The 20,936-nt window shown below is 36.7% G+C and overlaps 1 protein-coding gene across 7 annotated transcripts in view; it reads left to right on the forward strand.

Moving 5' to 3' along the window:
* cntn5 (contactin 5) overlaps positions 1–20,936 on the forward strand; it is a 117,634-nt gene that overhangs the window by 64,854 nt on the left and 31,844 nt on the right. For 5 of the 7 annotated variants that reach the window (XM_080888201.1, XM_080888203.1, XM_080888204.1 and 2 more), the window contains 4 exons: positions 6,675–6,770; positions 8,186–8,209; positions 9,873–10,076; positions 14,717–14,819. In XM_080888201.1, coding sequence (XP_080744327.1) covers positions 6,675–6,770; positions 8,186–8,209; positions 9,873–10,076; positions 14,717–14,819 — 427 coding nt within the window. The remainder of the gene's footprint in view (positions 1–6,674; positions 6,771–8,185; positions 8,210–9,872; positions 10,077–14,716; positions 14,820–20,936) is intronic. The other 2 variants (XM_080888205.1, XM_080888206.1) reach the window with 1 other exon arrangement.

Genomic DNA, 20,936 nt, shown 5'->3' on the forward strand with positions numbered 1-20,936 from the left:
TTTTTGCACTTGTTAATCAAATAGTACTTCAGATTTCTTAGTGCTTACCTGATATCCCCCTTGTGTTGCTTCTTCCTGTAAAATGTTGAATTTCCTGTGTGCCTGGAGTTGTTTCCCAGGAATTGTCTACCTTTACCGTGTGTTTCAGACACACATCATAGCAAGTGTAGGCCCTTAAAGTAAATATACTAAGGTCTGGAATATCATTCATTATTGACAAATTTAGGCAAGCTGCCCAAGAAGACCCTTCTCTCCACAACATGTAGCCTGGCAGAATTTATTAAAGGGAGAGAATATACTGAAACGCTCATATCCACATCTGGTTGCTGCCAACTCCCGCAGCCACGTTGTAGGTCTGTAATTACTGTGGCTGTACTCGTGTCTGTGTTATTTACTCACCAATTACTCACTCAGTCATTTCATATTCTATCCTATTTTATCATTAGATAAAAAATCAATGTAGCTTCCTCATTGTCTGCTTACTAATTAAATATATTGATCAAAGATAATGCATGAGTTATGTTGGAATAAAAAAGGGAAAAGATGTAGAGCAAAGCTACACTGACAATAGAAGACAGGGTGGTGACAGCTGCGGGTGAATCAATAGGGAGCGCAGAGACAATCATTTCCATCCGTGCTCTGGTGGCATGCTGTTTCCAAATGGGCCAAGGTGTTATGACAGAGTATCTCTAGGATAGCTGTCCAAGACAATTAAAACAGGAAAAAATGGCAAGACAGCTACGGATGGGAATCAGAAATTGGTTCCGGTTCAAGACCTGTTCCAATCTATCGGAACTGTATTACTCCTGCTTTTTTCTTTTATCAGTGCTGGCATGTTTTCTGACATGAGCACATTGCACAACAGTGACATCAAAGTCATAACTGTGAAGCATGTGCAAATGTGCAAACTTTTTTCTTTTTCTTCTTTTATTGTTTTTATTATTATCTCTTTTATTGGGACAGCTGTTGAACATAACAGTAGTTTGCCTTTTTACATTTTCTTTGCTGTCACATTTTAACTTATAATTGAAAAATAAAGAAGACGGAAAAAGAAGAGAAAAGAAAAGAAGAAAAAAACAAAAACAAACAAAAACACCCCCCCCCCCAAAAAAAAACAACAACAACAACAAACAAACAAACAAACAAACAAACAAACAAAAAACTAGGGTTAGGAGGCAGCAGGGCAGGTAGGTTTACGTAGAACTCAGGGTTGTAACATCATACACAAAATCACACCTCATATGCTTAACATAGTCTGTCCATTTAGACCATATTCCGTAGAAGGTATCCCTCTGAGGTTTAAGAGAAAATGACACTTTTTCCATCGTATAGATCTCTTGTACAGAATGTATCCAGTCTTCTATCGTTGGTGGTTCAGGCTTAAGCCATCTTCTCGTAAGAGGCTTTTTACTTGCGGCCAGAAGGATATACAGGAGTCTTCTGTCGTTGGAATTCAGTTTATCCACTGGTGCATTGCACAAAAACATGGTCTCAAAAGTTGAAGGAAAAACAAATGAAAAAACATTTTGTAAATGATCATGGATTAGAGACCAATACTGGCGAATATCTTTACAGTCCCAAAAGATGTGGAAATGGTTAGCTCCATCTCCCCCACATCTCCAACATTTATCACCAATTCCTCGATATCTTTGTTGAGCAGGGGTAATGAAAAATCTCATAATGCTTTTCCAGCAAAATTCACGCCAAACATTAGACCCAGTGGTAGCCCACTGTATCTTGCATGCGTGAGCCCAACACTTCTCTGTAATTGTCAAATTACCCTCCTTTTCCCACTTCGCTTTAATATGTCGTTTTTACACCGCCGGATGCTGTTATATAATTTAGAAATAATTTTACTTTGCACTTCAGATTTGGTTAGTAATAAGAATGTTTCTACAAATTGTAATTCGTTTAGGTTCACTTTTAAGTTTTGATTAAAATAATTTCTGATCTGTAGATATCTAAAAAAATCATCAGATCCCAAGTCATGTTTACTCCTTAAAGATTCAAAGCTTTGAAATGCACCCTTATGGACAAATGAATAATAATTGGTTATACCTTTTGAAATCCAGCTTTTGAATCTATTATCATATTGATTTGGAGTAAAATCCGAATCATATGCACACCATCTTAAAACCTTAGAGGCATTTTCCAAACCACCAATTTTTATTACTTCTTTCCAAGCTGATATCATTATTTGCAGTATAGGTTTATCTGCCATATGTATTTTATTCTGTAATTTTATGTCCGATATTAAAGCTGAAACTGGTATTTCTTTTACTATTGTTCCTTCAACATCTTTCCATCCGGCGGTGTAGTTTGGACAACAGAGACAAATCAGCGGTCTTAACTGAGCTGCACAATAATATTCTCGTAGACAGGGAAGCCCACGACCTCCCTTTTCTTTCTTTAATTGAAGCGTTTTATATTTAACTCTAGCTTTTTTCCCATTCCAGATATATTTTGACAATGTTCTATCCCATACCGCAAACTGTTTTTGTGGTATGGTAATCGGTAGAGACTGAAACAAATACAGCAGTCGGGGAAGAATATTTAATCTGATTGATTCAATCCTGGAGTGTAGGTCCAGAAATGGAATAGTGTTCCATCTTTGTATATCTGATTTTATGGGTTCATTTAGAGGGGCATAGTTGGCATTGAACATTTTGGTGAAGTCACGATGTATTACCACCCCTAAATACCTAATGCTATCTGCATCCCATTTCCATTTATAACGATTCTTGATTTCAACTGGTGGTTCGTAATTTAAAGTTAATACCTGCGTTTTATTTATATTGACCTTATATCCCGATAAAGAACCATACTGTGATAGTGCTTCCATGAGATGGGGGAGTGCCTGTGAGGGACAAGTTAATGTTAAAAGTAAGTCGTCAGCAAATAATGCTAATTTCTGTTCCCCTCCTGGCGTTCGTACTCATGTTATATGCTGACTCTGCCTAATCCACTGACTTAATGGTTCTATAAACAAAGCAAAAAGCAGCGGTGAAATGCAGCAACCCTGTCGTGTCCCTCGTTCCAGTATAAATGATTCGGTGAGGTCCCCATTGATTTGGATTTTAGCTGTTGGTTTGTTGTATAACTCTGAGATAATATCAATTATAGATTTATCAAAATTAAACTTCTCAAGCACTTTGTATAAAAAGGACCATCTCACTGAGTCAAACGCCTTCTCAGCATCTAAGCTTAACACTAAGGTCTCTAATTTTTGTTTGTCAACTTGCCGCAATATATGCAAAACCTTTCTGATGTTGTCCTGGGCCTGCCTATGTTTAATAAAACCCGTTTGGTCATTATGTATTAACCTAGGTAATATCATTTCTAATCTCTTAGAGATAATAGATGTGAACAACTTGTAGTCGATATTCAACACACTGATTGGGCGATAGTTGCTACATTCTAATTGATCTTTTCCTTCTTTTGGTATAATGGAAATTATTGCTTCCCTCCATGAAGGAGGGATAATTTTCTTTTCCATTACCCAATTAAATGTCTTTATCGTGGTGGGGATCAAATGATCCTGCATTATTTTATACCATTCAGGGCCGAACCCATCTGGCCCCGCCATTTTCCCTCCCTTTAATCTTTTAATTGCCAAGTAAATTTCTTCTTTAGTTATTGTGGACAACAGCATTTTATTTTGTTCCTCTGTCACACCTTGCAACTTTAGACCTGAAAAGAAAGTATTGACAATAGAGTTGTTATCTACAGGAGATTGGGAGTAAAGTTTTCTGTAGTAATTCTGGAAGCATAGTTTAATTTTCCCCAGTTCAGTTTCTATTTGTCCATTAAGAGGATTCTTTATTCTATGTATAGTCCTCTCTGCTTGTTGCTTCCTAAGTTTAAGAGACAGAAGTCTTAGTGATTTCCTCCCTACCTCGCATTGCTGTTGTTTAATAAAAACGATTTTCTTTTGTATATCTATCATATTTAAATCATCTATTTTTTTCCTAAGTTTTATTATGTCAGATTTGATATCATCATCCAGCGTCACAGAATGTAGATGTTGTAGCTCTAACAATTTGTCTTCTAATTGACAACGGTTTTCCCACCTAGATTTTTTCAGGTAAGAGGATATACTAATTATTTTTCCTCTAATTACTGCCTTCAATGCATCCCATAATATTCCTGGAGATACCTCCTCATTTTCATTATACTCTAAATAAGTTTCTATTTCCTCTTTCAAACTCTCTTTAATATTTGGATAATTTAAAATGTTTGTATTCAGCCTCCATAAGGTTGATCTATTTTTGCTATTCAGGCAGATCTCAAGATTAACCGGGTTATGATCTGAGATGGTACAAGCGCCTATTTCACAGCTTTTAATTCTAAATAGGTCATTCTTAAACATGAGAATATAATCTAGCCTAGAATATACATTGTGTGGAATTGAGAAGTGGGTATACTTTCTGTCATTTGGGTGTAGATCTCTCCACACATCTAGTAGTCCAAAATCGTCCATAAAATGCACCATTCTTCTTCCAATACTCCTCTGATCGCCTTTTCCATTTGAAGAGTCTAACTTGGCATTTAATGTGACGTTAAAGTCACCACCGCAAATGAAAATTGCCTGACTCCTTGTTGTTGCCAAATTCAAAATCTGCTCATATAAGGACCAGTCACTGCCTGGGGGAATATACACATTTAAGAGAGTAGTCATTATACCCTGAATTTTACCCATTATCAATATATATCTGCCTTCTTTATCTTTAAATTCCGAAATATGTTCATAGTTCAAAGTTGAGGATATCAAAACTGCCACCCCCTTCGCCTCCCAGAACTATGGGAGGAATAGAAGACATGTTTGAAACCTAATTTGTTAAGTTTTGCATGATCTTTGTCAGCTAGATGTGTTTCCTGCATCAGAACAATTTCTTTTTCTTCTTTTAGCAAATTTTATTTAGGCGCAGAGAAAATAAAACAGTTGCATAAATTCTAAAACCCCAAGAAAAAAAAAATACAGGAATCAATAAGCAGTTGGTAAATCATCCAAATTGTAAGTAGGTACTAGCAGTATTCCATCCATTTGCTTCCGCTTATCCTTTTCAGGGTTGTGGGGGGCACTGGAGCCTATCCCAGCTGTCATTGGGTGTGAGGCAGGGTACACCCTGGACAGGTCGCCAGTCTGTCGCAGGGCTAACACACAGAGACAGACAACCATTCGCACTCACATTCACACCTATGGGCAATTTAGATTGTTCAATTAACCTATCCCCACAAAGTGCATGTCTTTGGACGGTGGGAGGAAGCCGGAGTACCCGGGGCGAACCCACGCAAACACGGGGAGAACATACAAACTCCACACAGAAAGACCCTGGCCAGATGGTAGAATTGAACTCAGGACCTTCTTGCTGTGAGGCAACAGTGCTAACCACCGTGCCGCCCCACTGGCAGTATTAGCTGTACAACTCATAGAAATACCTATCTCTAAAGTCAACAACAGTGAAAAACATTGAAATGTGGACAAGCCAATTGTCCCCATCTAACACTGAATTGAATGTAAAATGTGACTGGAATCAATTTTAGATAAAAGATCAATCACAGTTGTTTGTAAAAGACATTAGACATTAAAAGAAGCTATCTTCAGTCATTGGGATTCCAGGATTTTTAATTTTGTGTGTTGTTGTTCCAAGATTGCTCACTGTCAGGAGCTGATAAACTGTCCATTTAGTGCTGGATCTGTCTCTTTCTAGGCATAGGAAATGGTGGGCATAGCAAATTGATTGGTGGTGTGGACTGAGTGCTTGCAAATCCGAGTTGTGTGGCAGGTCATTCTATTGGGTGTTTAAATGAAAAAGTGCCGTATACCCAATGTTTTTTCTTTTGTTTTGTTTTTTTTTCTTAATCTTTCAGTGTGGTCACTACCTGAACTATCCTTTAGTTATTTCACCAAAACAAAGTTCAGTAATCCAGTGAGGGTTTTTTTATTTCAGTTTTTAAAGACACTGACTATGCTGTGTATATATAAACATGATATTTAAAGGGCATGTACCACAATTTTCATTAAATGTGCCACAAAGTCGGTTTCACAAGTCACTCTGAGGCATAATTGTGAAGACTATGGAATGAAGGCCATGAAGACCTAATCACCTGCCCCAGGTTAGAGGTCTGTCACTTGATCTCCACACTTTGCCATTGCTTCAGCTAAATGTTAGCAGCCATCATTATGCTCCAAAAAGCTACAATTCTGGAATGAAACATCCATTGTTCTAGTCATGAACAGTAACAACAGGGTCAAAAAAACATACTTGGACACATAACTCTATAATTGTAAAGTTCCATGTGATTTAAATTAGAACTTATTAAAAAAGTAAAATAGAAAAGAAAATGCAACTTTCTGGTTTTTACTGGCTTTTAACATTTTCCTGTTGTTGTTTTTTACCACTGTAGTGGTTCAAAGTACGTAGTTTCAAAAGAAATACATAAGCTGTCTGTTCTTTGTCTCTCGCTGAGTACAGCATGTTTTTGTGGAGGTACTATCACTCGGGGAGAACAAAAGCTTTATTGTTACCTCACCAAATCAAAATTACTTCCCTCATCAAATGATGAAGTCAAAGGCTATCAGCAGAAATAATGATGGTTCTGTATAAATTCATTATATCTTACTGTATTTGTTTTTATTTGCACTGAAAGCTTTCGTTTCCATGCTGTTCTAGATCTTGGTGCTTTCAGTACAAAGGCCCGGGGTGGGGTTTCTGTGCGTGAAGGCCAAGGTGTGGTACTCATGTGTACCCCTCCTCCCCATTCACCAGGTAAGAGTTTAGTTTTTCAATCACAGGCAGAAGAAGAAATTCATTTTTTGCTTTTATTACCACTCCAGTGTGAGTTATTGCTCCCACTGTTTATTTTTATGTTATGCATTGTATTTTGATTATTTATATTTCATAGCTGTTCACTGTCCTGTCTATCCATCTATCCATGCTGTTCATATTAGTGTGCCAAGTTACAGTGACCAAAGAGCCAGAACTCCACTTATGAAAGATTAAATTTACTGGATCATTACAACTAGAAAGAAATGTTACACGGCCAATTATTTCACACAGCCACCATCTTTAATGCCATATATTTAATATCCCTCTCTATAGTCGTCCTTAAATATAAGCTCTTATGGGGTTTTCTGTTTGCATCAGCTCTGTCATTCTCCTGCACTGCACCCATGGGAACGTTTGCCAAGTGCTCTTCAGCACCCATACACATTTCTAGATGCCATTTTGCATCTCATGGTAGCAACCAGAGAGTCGGTGACAAAATAGCTTGTTTAAAAGAGACGCAGTCAATAATTAATGTTGCGTAATGACTGACAGATGTAAGTGTAGTACAGAGTTTTCTCAACCTTAAAGTTTTTCATCAGTCATAGTGCAGATGTTGCCCTTGCTCAAGGAGTATGTGTGAATATGAATTTTTCACAGGGAGTTTGAAAATCAACCCCTCATACATACATGCATTTAATTTTTTGACCAAGGTCTCTTCTTGAATGCTTGGAACTCTGATTGGCATGTGATTGAAATCAAACACTGGCGATGATGTTAGCATGATGACAGCATAATGGAAATAGTGATTTTCTGTCTTTTGAAATTTGTTGCAGTCTTACTACTATAAACTGTAAAATTGACCCAGGTTTCATAATGACATACTTTAAGTCCCCCGTGTTGAATTGCTTGCATTATATTCATTATGCGGGCCAAGTGGATCAATACAGAATATATTATACAATCACTCAGCCGTTAAATGCGTAATTCAGGGCAACTGCATTAGATTTAAAATGTATTAGTCTAACAGAAAATCAGCATTTAAAGAGTAAATAAGAAAATCCATTGAAAATTTAATCTACAAAATACATTTGTGCTTTGTGTATATATGTGGTTAAATGATACAGTAAGATACAAACTGCTTGTCAGGGAACAAGCTTGGATATTGTTGTCTTGATTTCTATTTTATAAGCTTACCTTCCCTCAACTATAAACCTAAGCTTCTAAGCTTTTACAGCATTGCATTTATCCACAAAAAGCGTTGCTACACTAATCATACTTTAGGCCAAAAATGAATAGTACTTGATCTCCCCTTTTTATGTTGTGATATTAACTTTTAGGTTTAAAAGGGATATGAGAGGCCAGTCTCAACATGTTGTTGAGCCTTTATTTTGATGCTTATTTTTTCATATTTACAGATTATACTCAAAAACACAATACAGGTAAGATTATGATTTATTTCTTCGGCATTGCTTACACGAAATGAAAAATGATCTCAAAAAACTTTGATTAGATGCCTCATCCATAGAATATCCTACTGTGATGAATGCTTTGGTGTGTCACAGTTCAAATTCATATTGAAGAGGGAGTGCTAAAAAATGTTTGGGCTAAAATGGCTGTGGGAGGATTCAAAGACATTAAAATGTCACTTATTTTGCAAAGGCCTTGTGAGTAAAAATAGCTGTGAGTCACTGAGATATGAAAAGTTGATCATCTTCCGTTTGATGGTTTTGAGAAGTTTCTGTGTGTTTTGGGTAAATGCTGCGTATAAAGAATAGAAAGAGTGTAATGAAACTCTGGCGTCTTTGACAATGCTTATTGTCTAGAACAAGGTCTGTTATCTTTTATATCAGCAATGATATTCTGTGTTAAGTTATTCTTTTTAGTTTTACAGGGTCCTGTTTGACTTGTGGACCAGAATCTGGAATATCACTATTTTACCTGTTCTTCCCTCTTCGGGGAAGAATAGCAACATATGATGCTAACTTTGGACAGTAATCTGTTAAAATACAGTATTTAGGAGTCCACTAACACTGAGCTTAAATTGAGTGTTGAATTTAGTCATAAGATCTGTGCACTAATAATGTTGCATCTTTAAAACATCAGTTATTCATTATTTACCAAGAAGACAAGAAGCTTATCCTTTCTTTGTCTGTTTCTTTCATGGATTATGGATCCAGATCGAAGAGTTGTAGCACAAAAGTTCAATGTTCAATGGGATGCAGCGTTCCACAGATTGAATTTAATTGTGTTTCACACTTTAATATTGATCTTGGCTATGTATAAATGTGTAACACATGGAAATATGTCACAGTTTAGCTCTGTATTTACCATATTCATCTATCCATTTATCCATACATTAAACTGTCGCTTCTGCCACATTCATAAGGTACAAATGGCTAAAATACAATACATCTTACCAAGTACTTTATTACAGGTATCAGGTATTTATATCTTCTACTCTTACTGCATTTTGTTTGAAATCTAAAAAAGATTGTGATCCATCTACATCGATAATCATTCAGAATTATTTGCTATAAAAGCCAGCTAAATCTGTTTTTAATGACTCTGAATACATTCATAAGCACGTTCATACACATGACCAAGCTTATTGGAATCACTCTGTCCTGGAATGATACCCTATCATATGCTAGTTTTACCTTTCTGATAATCACCGGTTAATTAGATTAACCTCCCTGCAAATAACAGGGTCTTTAAAGTCTTCTTCTCTGAACTTTAAGCACCTTAATATTATTTTTTAGATTAATTTAGTCTGTGATGATCAATTGGCTTTGTTGCTACATAAAATCCATACTCATGACTCCTTTAAATCATCACTGTTTCAGTATTATATTGAGCATTAAGCAGTGTTAGGCAATAAGCAGTAATGCAAAATGCGTCTATACAGTACTTTAGACCATTTCATAACCAGTGTATTTTTAGTATATAAATGTTATATTTCAGTACATTGCAATAGTTTATTTGTTAAAGAGGTTAAGAAGACCTTTTTGGGTACTCTTACACAGATAAAGAGCTGATCAAAATTCATACATGTAAAAGTTTTTTTCCTAATGTCTACAGTATCTGTCTTAACTTGCTTTTCAGAGATTATCTACAGCTGGGTGTTTAATGAATTCCCCTCGTTTGTCGCCGAGGACAGTCGACGCTTCATTTCCCAGGACACGGGAAACCTCTATATTTCGAAGGTGCAGCCCTCTGATGTAGGAAGTTACATCTGTCTGGTGAAAAACACAGTGACAAATGCAAGAGTTCTTAGTCCCCCAACACCTCTGACACTGAAAACCGACGGTGAGTGTTTTTTTGGGTACATAACACAGAAAATTTTAAAGTTCAATGTTTGTTTGACAGTAACAGAAAGCTAAAACTACATTTTATATTCTGTGTGTGTACAATATTGTGTAGAAATGCATTTGGAGGAAAATTTCAGATCAGATAGGTTAATAAAGTCGGGTGTTCTTCTGCTTTCCACTGAGCCTCATGTTTGTAGAGGGCGTTTTGAATTCCATACACACCATAAATAGATAGTGAGCAATGCTTTAACATTAGTGCGGGGAGCCTTCTTAGCTCACAATGTGCTTTGGTGAAACTGGCCATCGGGGAAATCATTTTCCTGCATAAAATTAACTGAATCAATGGCCCTTGCTGTGGATGGGAATTTGCTCTTTTATACTAGCCTCTCAGGAGCCATGGTGTGGAGCTGTTTGTTGGATACAGGTGTGGATTTCACCTACAGGCTTTTTTACATCCGACTACACAGAGAAACGTCCATCACTTCACGCAGGTGCCTGTCTTTGTCAAGGTTTCAAAGAGCCACTGAGATTACATCCCCAGTGAATCTGTGAAATGGCCTCTGTGCCTCAGAAACACGTTTGTTCCAAATGTTACAACGCAAATTTACCTCTTTACAATTACATGCCTTCCGGCAAGATTCTTGCTCTGTATTTGCATAACCTTGTGTGAAGTGGCCCTCTGAGACATACAAAACACTTTGCACATAACAGTGCTAAATTGGTTTGTGTCTCTGTAACTGAGCTGCAAAATGTAGTCATAAGGGCATATGGTCAGTCGGCTATTAGCATTTTAATATTTTTCATGGTTGGATAAAGAAACAGAAGATTAGTTGTTGCTGTGTTGTTGTTTTTTTCAAATAGTGAATGAACGAAGGAAAATGAGTTCTGCACCAACCGTGTCCTATTTGGTAATGACACATGGGTTGAAGAACAGCACCCTCACCTGCAACACAACACGGCCAAATCTAATCACTACACCTGTAGGTCCATTACGCCAAAGAACGTCTTGGCATCTCTTGCTCAAATCTCATGATGCTTAGCAGCCTCTTATGTTGTGAATTTGGGTGTAAAATTCTGAAAATTACATTGGCGCACCTCACAGCAGTCGCCCAAATGTTGCCGTGCTGTTCCCACCCTTCAGTCATTGGAGTCTGACCAATTAGACACTGCAATCTGTGCCTCAGTAAAAATGAGTGATTATTACACAGCAGACAGTTCAAGCTGGATCTGTGCGTGGCTCACCACTGTCAGCTCCAGCCCTCACTCTCTTAATCAAAACAAGCATCTGGGTTCCATTATACCCAGCTGGAGGCCATTGATCGTCAGATCACAATCCACCTTCAGCAGAACGGGGCTAAACGCTAAACTCCAGACTAATACACCTTTTAAAAACAGTTCATCTCAGAAACACCTCTTTGATTTTCTGCTTTAGTGAATTTCGAAGCAATTGCACTTTTTTTGCTATATCATGGTGTTTATGATATCGCATTTGATACATTGGTTGTTTTTGGCAACTTTTTGTTAACAACAATTTTAGACAAAAAAAAAGTTTAGTATTGATCATGTTGATGAGATAGAGGTCTCAGAAACTCATGTATTAAATATGATACAAATGGCATTATAGGGATAAACAGTAGCTAAATCTGAGGTAATAAAACAAAATTCAAGAAACTGGACTAAAAATTGCAGATATATTCATGTCTTATGGTTAGTGAAAAATAAGGAATTTATCCATCAATAAATCTCATGTAGCTGGGAGAGTACCTTATAAATACAGAAATGCAACCAAAATCTATGGTGTATTTTTATCGTTTATACAGATAAGTGCTGCAATTTTTATTTGGGCTTCGGCAGCACAGCTGTCATTAATGTCATAACATATTTTCTGTCTCACTACTGTGTCAATAATATCAGTGAAAGACAATGTTTGCAGGCACATCTACGCATGGGCATGTTTTTCTCTGCTTCACTTTACTAAATTATTATTGAAGACCTCTGGTTCATAGATATATCGGATGTCAGAATGATTTTTTTGGCCAACATACTGTAGAGGCATAGTCAAAACAACTCCCTGTCCTTGAATGAATACACATTTGAAAAGGAAAGAAAATAATTGTCATTGTTCTTAATAGCACATTGTATACGTCTATGTTCTTTTTGAAGTTTAAAAACATTTAATTTAAAGAGCGTTAAATGTGCTATTTTTAATGAAAACAAATATATAATGTGCATATAATGCATATAATCTGTACATGCACAGATTAATTAATCAAGTGCATATATGACCCGGAGTTGTCAATTTATTATTTCCTTTTATTTTATTTTCAATTAAAGTTTCAGAAGTTTTGATTTTGATCGGCATCATAAAACCTATCTGTTGCTGGGTCAGAGGCCTAATAATACATTCTTTTAAATTTGTATTAACTTGGATTTTCGGTAAAAGTTAACAGGCATTATAGTTTGAAATTGGTTGGCAGAAGAATGAAATACAACGAGAAAATAATCAAATTTTCATGTGATTAATAAATGAAATTGGAACATAAAATATAATGCTACGCTGTAGGGTTGGTAATGTTTTAGCACACCGAGTCTACACATTAGTTCTTCCAATTCTATCAAGTCCAGCCACTGAGACTGAATATGATATTGAATATACTATGGCAAGAGCCAGTGAAATATTGCAAATTCATTATATGTGAAGGGCTGCTTTGGAGCCATAAATGTTGAGAATGAGATTGAAATTGAAAAGTTCTTTGGAACAAATATCATAAAACTCCTTTTCCATGCATAGTGGGCCACAATTCAATAACCCCACTCCCTTTCTTCATTCATTTTATCACATAAAAAGTGTCAGGTGCATGTAGTAGAAGGTGTAATTATGGTTTCTCAAATGTCAAGCAGGTCATTTGTCCTGGTGCTCATGTACTTTATAATGCATGTGGAGTCGTGCTACACATGCTCTGATATGTTTTGATGTGTATTCAAGTTCAGCTGTGGATGTGTGATGTTCAAATGCAATGATTGTGTATTTAACATTACCGTATGTCACCGTTCTCTTCACGCTGCTGCTAAGCGGCTCTCTTTGTATGCCTGCAGACTTTCCTGTTGGTTGTTTATATATGTATACACTGTTAATCTCTGTGTAAAAAGTAGTCAGTATTGCCTTCACTGGCACAATATTTTGCAAATCGTTGCCAGAGTCAGAACACAGTTTGGAGAAAGAGCTTTAAAGTATGTCACCCCCCTTTTTTTCCTGGAATCATTTACAGAAGAACCTGAAATTGGCAGAATAGATTTTCTTTGAGGGGTTTTATATCATTTTTTAAGGATCAAAAAATGGTTCTCTTGGTCAGTGTGAATGCTCCTGAGGATGCGTTTGTTCTCATATTATTGCATGTGAACTGGATGCTGTATTTGCTTGCTCGTTGCTTGTTGTGTGTCAGTTATATTTGCTCATTTATATTTGTATTTGTTACAAATGCTGCTTCTATCCTGGCCTTGGCTCTTGAAAAAGAGATTTTAATCTCAGTGAGACTTTTACCTGGATAAATAAAGGATTTAAATATAACACATATTTTCCTTTGAGAAAAGTAAAACATTCAGATAATATTCGTATTGCAAACACCCATTTAATAAGACAGATAACAGTAAATCCCTTTAAATGATGATGTTTTTCTTTGTTACACTTTTTTTCTTTTTTGTTTATTACCATCTCTGACACATCATCCTAGTAAATGAAAATAAATAGCCGGCTTAACATACAGATGAATAAACAAAGGAAACGTCCTCTGGCGATGGCTTAGAACAGAGGTGTTAGTCATAGTGGCACTTAGCAAGACTGATAACATGTTATCACTTGTGTCCTTCACAATGTGTTTGTGAATTGTTGAGCGGATTACTAATTCTTGAGGACAATAGTAGGAGTCATTTTGTCTCTTCTGCTGGAGAATGTTTGTTTTTTGTTTGTACGTCATCTTAATGTGCTGTTTGTGTTTTCGTATAAAGCTAATATGTCACCTACAGACTTTTCCTTACATTCCCACATCTTCCAAGTATCTGCGACATATTAAGACAAATTAAATTGCAATCTACCAAAGTGCTAACCCTAGCTAATCTTGCTCATGCTTTAACCCACTGTTTTTGTAGGGATTCAAAATATAATTATTAAGTTGTGTGCTTTACAGCTCTGTCAATTAAATAGTCTTATTAAAATAACACTGTATAAACTTAAGGTTCATGGTTAAAATGATTTTCCAGATGGTGTGCACAATGTGCATTCCACACCTAAACACTGCTTTGATTTAACATACTGTTCATTTTAAGAGGTTTAACCAACACAAATCTCTAGGAAGAATACATTTATAGCATATAATTTTATCCTTCAGTTGTTACTCTTATTTTGAAAAAATTGCAGGTGAAAGAGGAAATGGGTGCCTAAATTATTTTTATTTCTTTGTTTGTCTGTATATGGGCAACAAAGTTGAACAAATCGCCATAACATCAAATTGTTAAATCACTGCAGTCTGTTTTTGTGTCCACACTGCAAGACGCAAAGGAATAATAGCAAACTGGAGACCAACCAGCTATTGCAATACCTGCTTCTAATGAGTACAATTTCTCTTTCTTAACCCTTTTCAGGTGTCATGGGTGAATATGAGCCCAAAATTGAAGTGCATTTCCCTACATCTGTTCTGGTTGCCAAAGGAGTCACTGTCAGACTGGAGTGCTTCGCTCTAGGAAAGTAAGTAAACAAGGACATATTGCGCAAATATTGGTAGTTGTTTATTACAGCACTATCATATTAATCACCAGGAACAGTAAAGTACAGCCTATCGCTGCTCTGTTGCTGAGAGATCCTTTAGATAATCCTGCCTGTGTTTTTTTTTTCTTTCTTCCTTAAATTACATTATTCCATTACCTGAATGGGAAGCAGGCATATCTTGTCTTCAGGCAGTATGTTAAGTGAGTGTAGAGAAGTGCTGCATCGTAGCTTGGCTGTTAGATGGCATGTTAGTGCATGGTGGGGGGGGGGGGGGGGGGGGGGGACTGAATGGGGAATTCAGCCCTAGGGACCCATGTGTTCTTATAATTGAGAGCCCTAATGTAGCTGTGTTTCCTGGGTGCTTTCAGGGTCCGTTATGAATGTAGAAAGCCAAGGTTATGTGTTTGGAAGGAAAAAAAAGGGAAATTGGTAATAGTTGTCTGCCAGGAGGGAACACTCTTTATTCCACAGAGACTAAATCCAAACCACTCTCCACAGTTACTAAAGTTAGTGCTACTGGCTTCAATATTGCCTTTTGGAATATTTATTTTCTTTGTCAAAGTTCTGAAATTGGGAAAGACTTTATCTCTAAACACAGGTAGGCTAGATGACGAAAAGCGGAACTTTATTGGTAAAATCAGTCTAATCAGCAAGATTGCAAAACCATTGCAGTGGTGTTTTTTTTATGACACAAAATAATTCTGGTAATAATTTATCATCTTTGCTCTTTATTTAGTATTTATGCAGTATAAATTATTCATTACTATCTTAAGTGCAAACAGTCTCTAATCTGCGGATGACTAAGGGCCTCATAATTGTTTACTTTGATTTAATTTAATTATCCACATTATGGTGGTCATTCCCTAAATAGATAGACACTGTATTATAATCTCACTCCCCTTGGCTTTTTCTATCAAGCAAAGCAGGAGTTTCTGAACAGTCTGCTTGATGGGAAACCCACTGAACAGCCAAACAGCTTGAATTCTTGCCCTGTGCCTCCCTCAATGAAGTAATTTGTGCATGATAGCTTTCAGTCAGACAGTGATCCCAGTGACTTACCCTTTTACGCAGAGATGAATGATTTATCAATGCACCCCATTAAGAAATGCCAGTCTTTATATAGCACTGAAAATGAAGTTAAAATGGGTTTTGTACTCCTGTTGATCAATATGTATGATGGCACTGCTATCTAGTACAGGGCAGAAAAGCTCTTTGTGTGAATGCCAAAGCTCCTTGATGTGATTGTCTGAAGGGCGAAGAGAACAATGAGACAATGAAAACAAAAACAATATGAATACTGCTCTTAACTTGAAGGAATTTTGAACTATGTTCACATCATGAGCTATTTTAGTGATGTCTGTAGGAATTAATCAAGATTTTTGTTTAACTGCACCATGTAGAATTAGTAATCACTGTGGTTCCTGAGTTCCTTCATCCATAAAAAAGGTAAATTACAGCTTTGACTAGAAATAATAAGCAAAATACATATTACAGTTATACAGTAATTCCAGAGTCCAGTGACTTTGAAAGAACCTTTGAAAAATAATTTCAAAGGTATTTTTAAAAGCAGAAATTTAGATAAAGTAAAAATCTAACTAATTAAAAAGACATTTTTGGTTTCAAGCTCCACTCATAAATATTTGGCCTTTTGGAAGTTTTTATCAATGATGTGCTGATTTTAATGTTGCCTCCCTGAAAAGTCTGAGGCCTTTTTGAGGTTCTCTTAGAGAACGCTGTGGACTGAGGGAGGCCTTTGGATCATAGTCATGAGTGATGGGAAGGTGGGCTGGCAGATTAGTGCAGCAATAGCAATAGGACTGTTGTGCTGAGGAGAGAGTTGAGACGAAAGGCAAGGCTTTCAGTTTACCAGTCCATCTTTGTTTCAACCCTTACCTTTGATCACAAAATCTGTGTAATGGCCGTAAAAATAAGTTCAGAAAAACAAACAGCCAGATAAGATTCCTCCGTAGGATGGCTGTGCTGAACTTTAGAGATATGGTGAAAAGCTCAGACATCCAGAAGGAGCTTGGATTAAAGCCTCCGTGTCAAAAGGAGAGTTAGGTAGTTCAGTAGGTTAGGTAGTTAGGTTGCCTCCTGGGTGCTTTCCTCTGGAGGTGTTCCAGGCACACCCAGCTGGGAAGAGAGCCCAGGATAAACCCAGAACCCACTGACAGATTATACATCTCATCTAGCTCTAGAACACCCAAGGATCCCCCGGGAGGTACTAGAAAATGTTGCTAGAGAGAAGAACATGTAAAAACAATGCTCAGCCTGTTATTACTGTGACCTAACTTTGGATAATTGTACATTAGATGGATTGATAATTATAAATGCCAGAACCACGCACCCTCAAGTTGAAATCCTGCCTTCACAGGATCATCTATAAGTAACTCTGGAAAGTGCAATTCTGTTAGCTGCTTTTATTTCAAGGGTTACTAGACTATGAAGTTCATTGTAGTTCAAAAAGCCTTGTACATTCGATGGGTTACACATTCAACCCACTCATTTCCACTTAAAATATAATATGTAGCATGTGTTAGAAGGTTTCATCCAAATTGCTTTAGAGTAGTAGATATACTTTTTAGTTTCAGTGATCCCAGAGGGAATAAAGCTCTTGAAGCCCTGCAGTTAAAGCTGACCACTTAGTCAGCATGAAACTGTACCTCTTAACACAGCACATTTTATACTCTCTGTGCTGTTGTTAATGTTTGTGCTCTGATACAAACGTTAATAAAAACACCTTTGTCTTTCGTTTGGATACTTCTTTTAAAATGGTTTGGAAATTATTTTTTTTTAAAGAAGAAATTGAGAGTTAGCAAATTAGCTAAATAGTGAGGCATTATCTAGGAATCAAGTTCTTTATTATATTTTGGTATTAGATTTAATTTTGCACCTTTATTATGGAACAAGTCCAGATGAGGGCGCATCAATTGTGTGGATTGCTAATTAATATGTAATCTGCAAAGCTTGCCTTTAGGTACATTTTTCAATTGAAAACCATAACACCTCACATAAACTCCAGTGTGTGACTCATTCAAAATGTTAGGGTATGAAATGCTTACTTTTAGAGTTTGATGAAACAGACCACAATCACCAGGGTTTCAGAGTCTACTGTCTACCTGTCTGCAGCTTCAGGAAGATGCTGACAGGAAGACTTCATACAATGAATGAACCTGTTCCCTTCCAGTCCAGCAAACATGTGCAGGCCCAGTGCTTATTATTCAGTCTCCAAAGCAAAATCCTTCCATGGACTCAGGAAGTTTTACCCCCATCGTCCAACCTCTCATAGTCCCTACAGATTTCCTTTGTTATCTGACTTGTCAACAGTTTAGTTGGAGCAAAGGTCTCCAGAAAATTGTCCATCAATAACATACAATGAAGTGCATCACAGCAACTCAATGGCATATTCATGAATACTGATTAAGTCTTTGTGACTCTTTCTAGTAAAGATAAGAGTATACTCATGTTCAGAAATCTGGGGTTTTGGTAATTCTAACATGTTCTTTCTGGAAACTATAAACTATTCCTATTCACAAGTCACGAACATCACACGGAGGTTCTGTCCAAAATGAAAAAGAAACATTTGTTTAATAAAACGTGATATGAATCCTAATTTGAGTCCATTGCAGCTCAAGGGAGTAACATTTCTGTCTTGACTAAATGATTGATGGGTTCAGTGGAGCTTTGTATGGTGTCACTTTTCTATCTTTCACAAAACTGTCAAATCTAGTCATATAGTCACTACTGATACTGTGCTTATACATAGGATGACATTCACTCTCTGCATGTGCAAGTAATCTATCAAAGGGATCTTTAGGGGAATACATGAATAAACAGGCGTTGATAATGGTTGCTGGAATATCAATTATTTAAAAAGAAAAAACCCTGATCTTGTAATAACCTCATTTGAATAATGTCCCTTTTCCTCGAATGTCTGGTATCTGTTATATCTATTATATATATATTTACTGTAACAAGTGAGACACATCTATCGTGGGTGGTCAAAGGGTCATTGTTTGATATGCAGAGCAGAACATTAAATTACTATCATGGGTTTTCATGACTTATGTGCAAATGAAAGATGACAGCCAAAGTTGTCTTTTACCTCAAGATCTTGATAGAAATTATACAGCATAGTGATGGAACTAATTATTCAATCCCCTGCTGTATTTAGAAACACGCTCAATTAAATGAGTGAGTTTGTTCATCAATAAAATAAATAAAATGAGCAGTCTCTAATTTTTATGGTAGTTACAGAGAGACATGATATGAACCAAAAATACAGGAAAAAACATGTAACATGAAAAAGTATTTGATCTGCCACAAACCAGCCAGAATTCTGGCTTCCACAGATTGGAATCATTCAGTCAATTATAAATACTCCTAATCTCAGTGTGTATGAAGCACATCTGTCCACAGAATCAATTTTTGCCTTTCCAACCTCTCAACCTCACCTCACCAACCTCTTCACCGCCAAAGGAGCTGTCAAAGGACAGAAACTGTAGACCTGCAGAAGGCTGGAATTAGGGCTGTTCGATATAACGATATATATCGGATGACGATATAAAAACATCTATCGTTTCGTGGTGTCGCAAAATAAACTGTTTACGGCAATATTTTTTCATCGTTTTGATGGTCACTGTAGTGGCTATATTAATTTCTTAAAGTTCTCTCTTTCTCTTATATTTAATATAACCACACTACAGACGGACAAGCGCCTGTTTTTATGCGTTGTGGTTAGCAACAACAACGGTAACAGCATTACTATGGCGTTATTTTTATGCCACTATTCTGAGCACACGCAAAAGAAATTTGCAGGTGCAAGTGTTGCATTTTGAGGAGAAAGCTTTTCTTCACTCAAAATAAATATTTCAAACACTGAAATACATTTTTTGCACGCAGCAATGAAGTTTGTTCACTCAAATTTAGCTTTTCTTTGCTCAAAATAAATTTCTCCTCAAAATGCAACACTTGCACCTGCAAATTTTTTTTACGTGTGCTCAGAATAGTGGCACCAAAATAACGCCATACATCGCGTGTCCGCTTGTTTATGTTCCACATAAACCTTTCGCAATAAAGCTCAAGATCCTGTTGAGACTTTTCAAAATAAACGGAATCACGTGAAAGAGCAGATTATTTACGGATGAGAATTAAAAAAGAGCCGCCAGGTGCTAAAAAATAAACCTTACACGCAGACGTTAGGACAGGCTTTTCCCCGCAGCACGCCGTGTAATAAATACTCACAAAGGAAACGGCGGCCTTTACAACTTATGTCTAAAAATGTATCGTTTCATGCATCGGTTAAAACACTCGACTCCAGGTACATGACGCGCAGCTGAAAACACTTCCCGCAAGACGAGCTGCCCGAGATTCACAGAATTTACAGAAAATTTTACATTTTTGTGATTTATATCGTTATCGGGACGATAGAATTCTTATATCGGGATATGAGATTTTGGTCATATCGCACAGCCCTAGCTGGAATGGCCTGCAAGAAGGTGATTAATGTTGCTGCAATTATTTAGAAGTGGAAGAAATATAACATGGTCATAAATCACCCTTGATCCAGAGCTTCATACAAAATCTTGCCTCATGGAGTGTTGATGATCACGTGGTGAATCAGCCCAAAAAATATGGCAGGAGTTTCAGAAGACAGTTGGGACGATACCCACCAAGAACAGCAGAGTAACACAAACTGCGTTGTGATGGATTTTAGTCTTGCAGTGTCTGCAAGGTCCCCCTGCTAAAGCTCTTTACATAAAGTTTGTATTTGTATACATTTTTATGAGTCAAAAAAAGTTCAATGCAAAAGCACCATAAAGATTCTTACTTCAAACTTTTAAACCACTTGTTTTCATCATTCAAAAGTCAATGATCATTAAAGAGGGATATCAGTGATGGAGAGTTGAAGATGCAAAAGGTTTAAATATCTTTTAAAGCTTTCACAGGCTGCATATATTTAAAATTTATTAAAGACAAGTCCTAAATTTCTTGGAGCATTTGAAAGTGTCATTACAAGATCATTTATCTGTGAGTATATGGTACATGTTATTCTAGTCCCTTTTCTTAAGGAAGCCCTGAGTTTGAATTTCTTTA

The sequence above is a fragment of the Rhamphochromis sp. 'chilingali' genome, assembly GCF_963969265.1.
Source record: "Rhamphochromis sp. 'chilingali' genome assembly, chromosome: 8".
NCBI lineage: Eukaryota > Metazoa > Chordata > Actinopteri > Cichliformes > Cichlidae > Rhamphochromis > Rhamphochromis sp. 'chilingali'.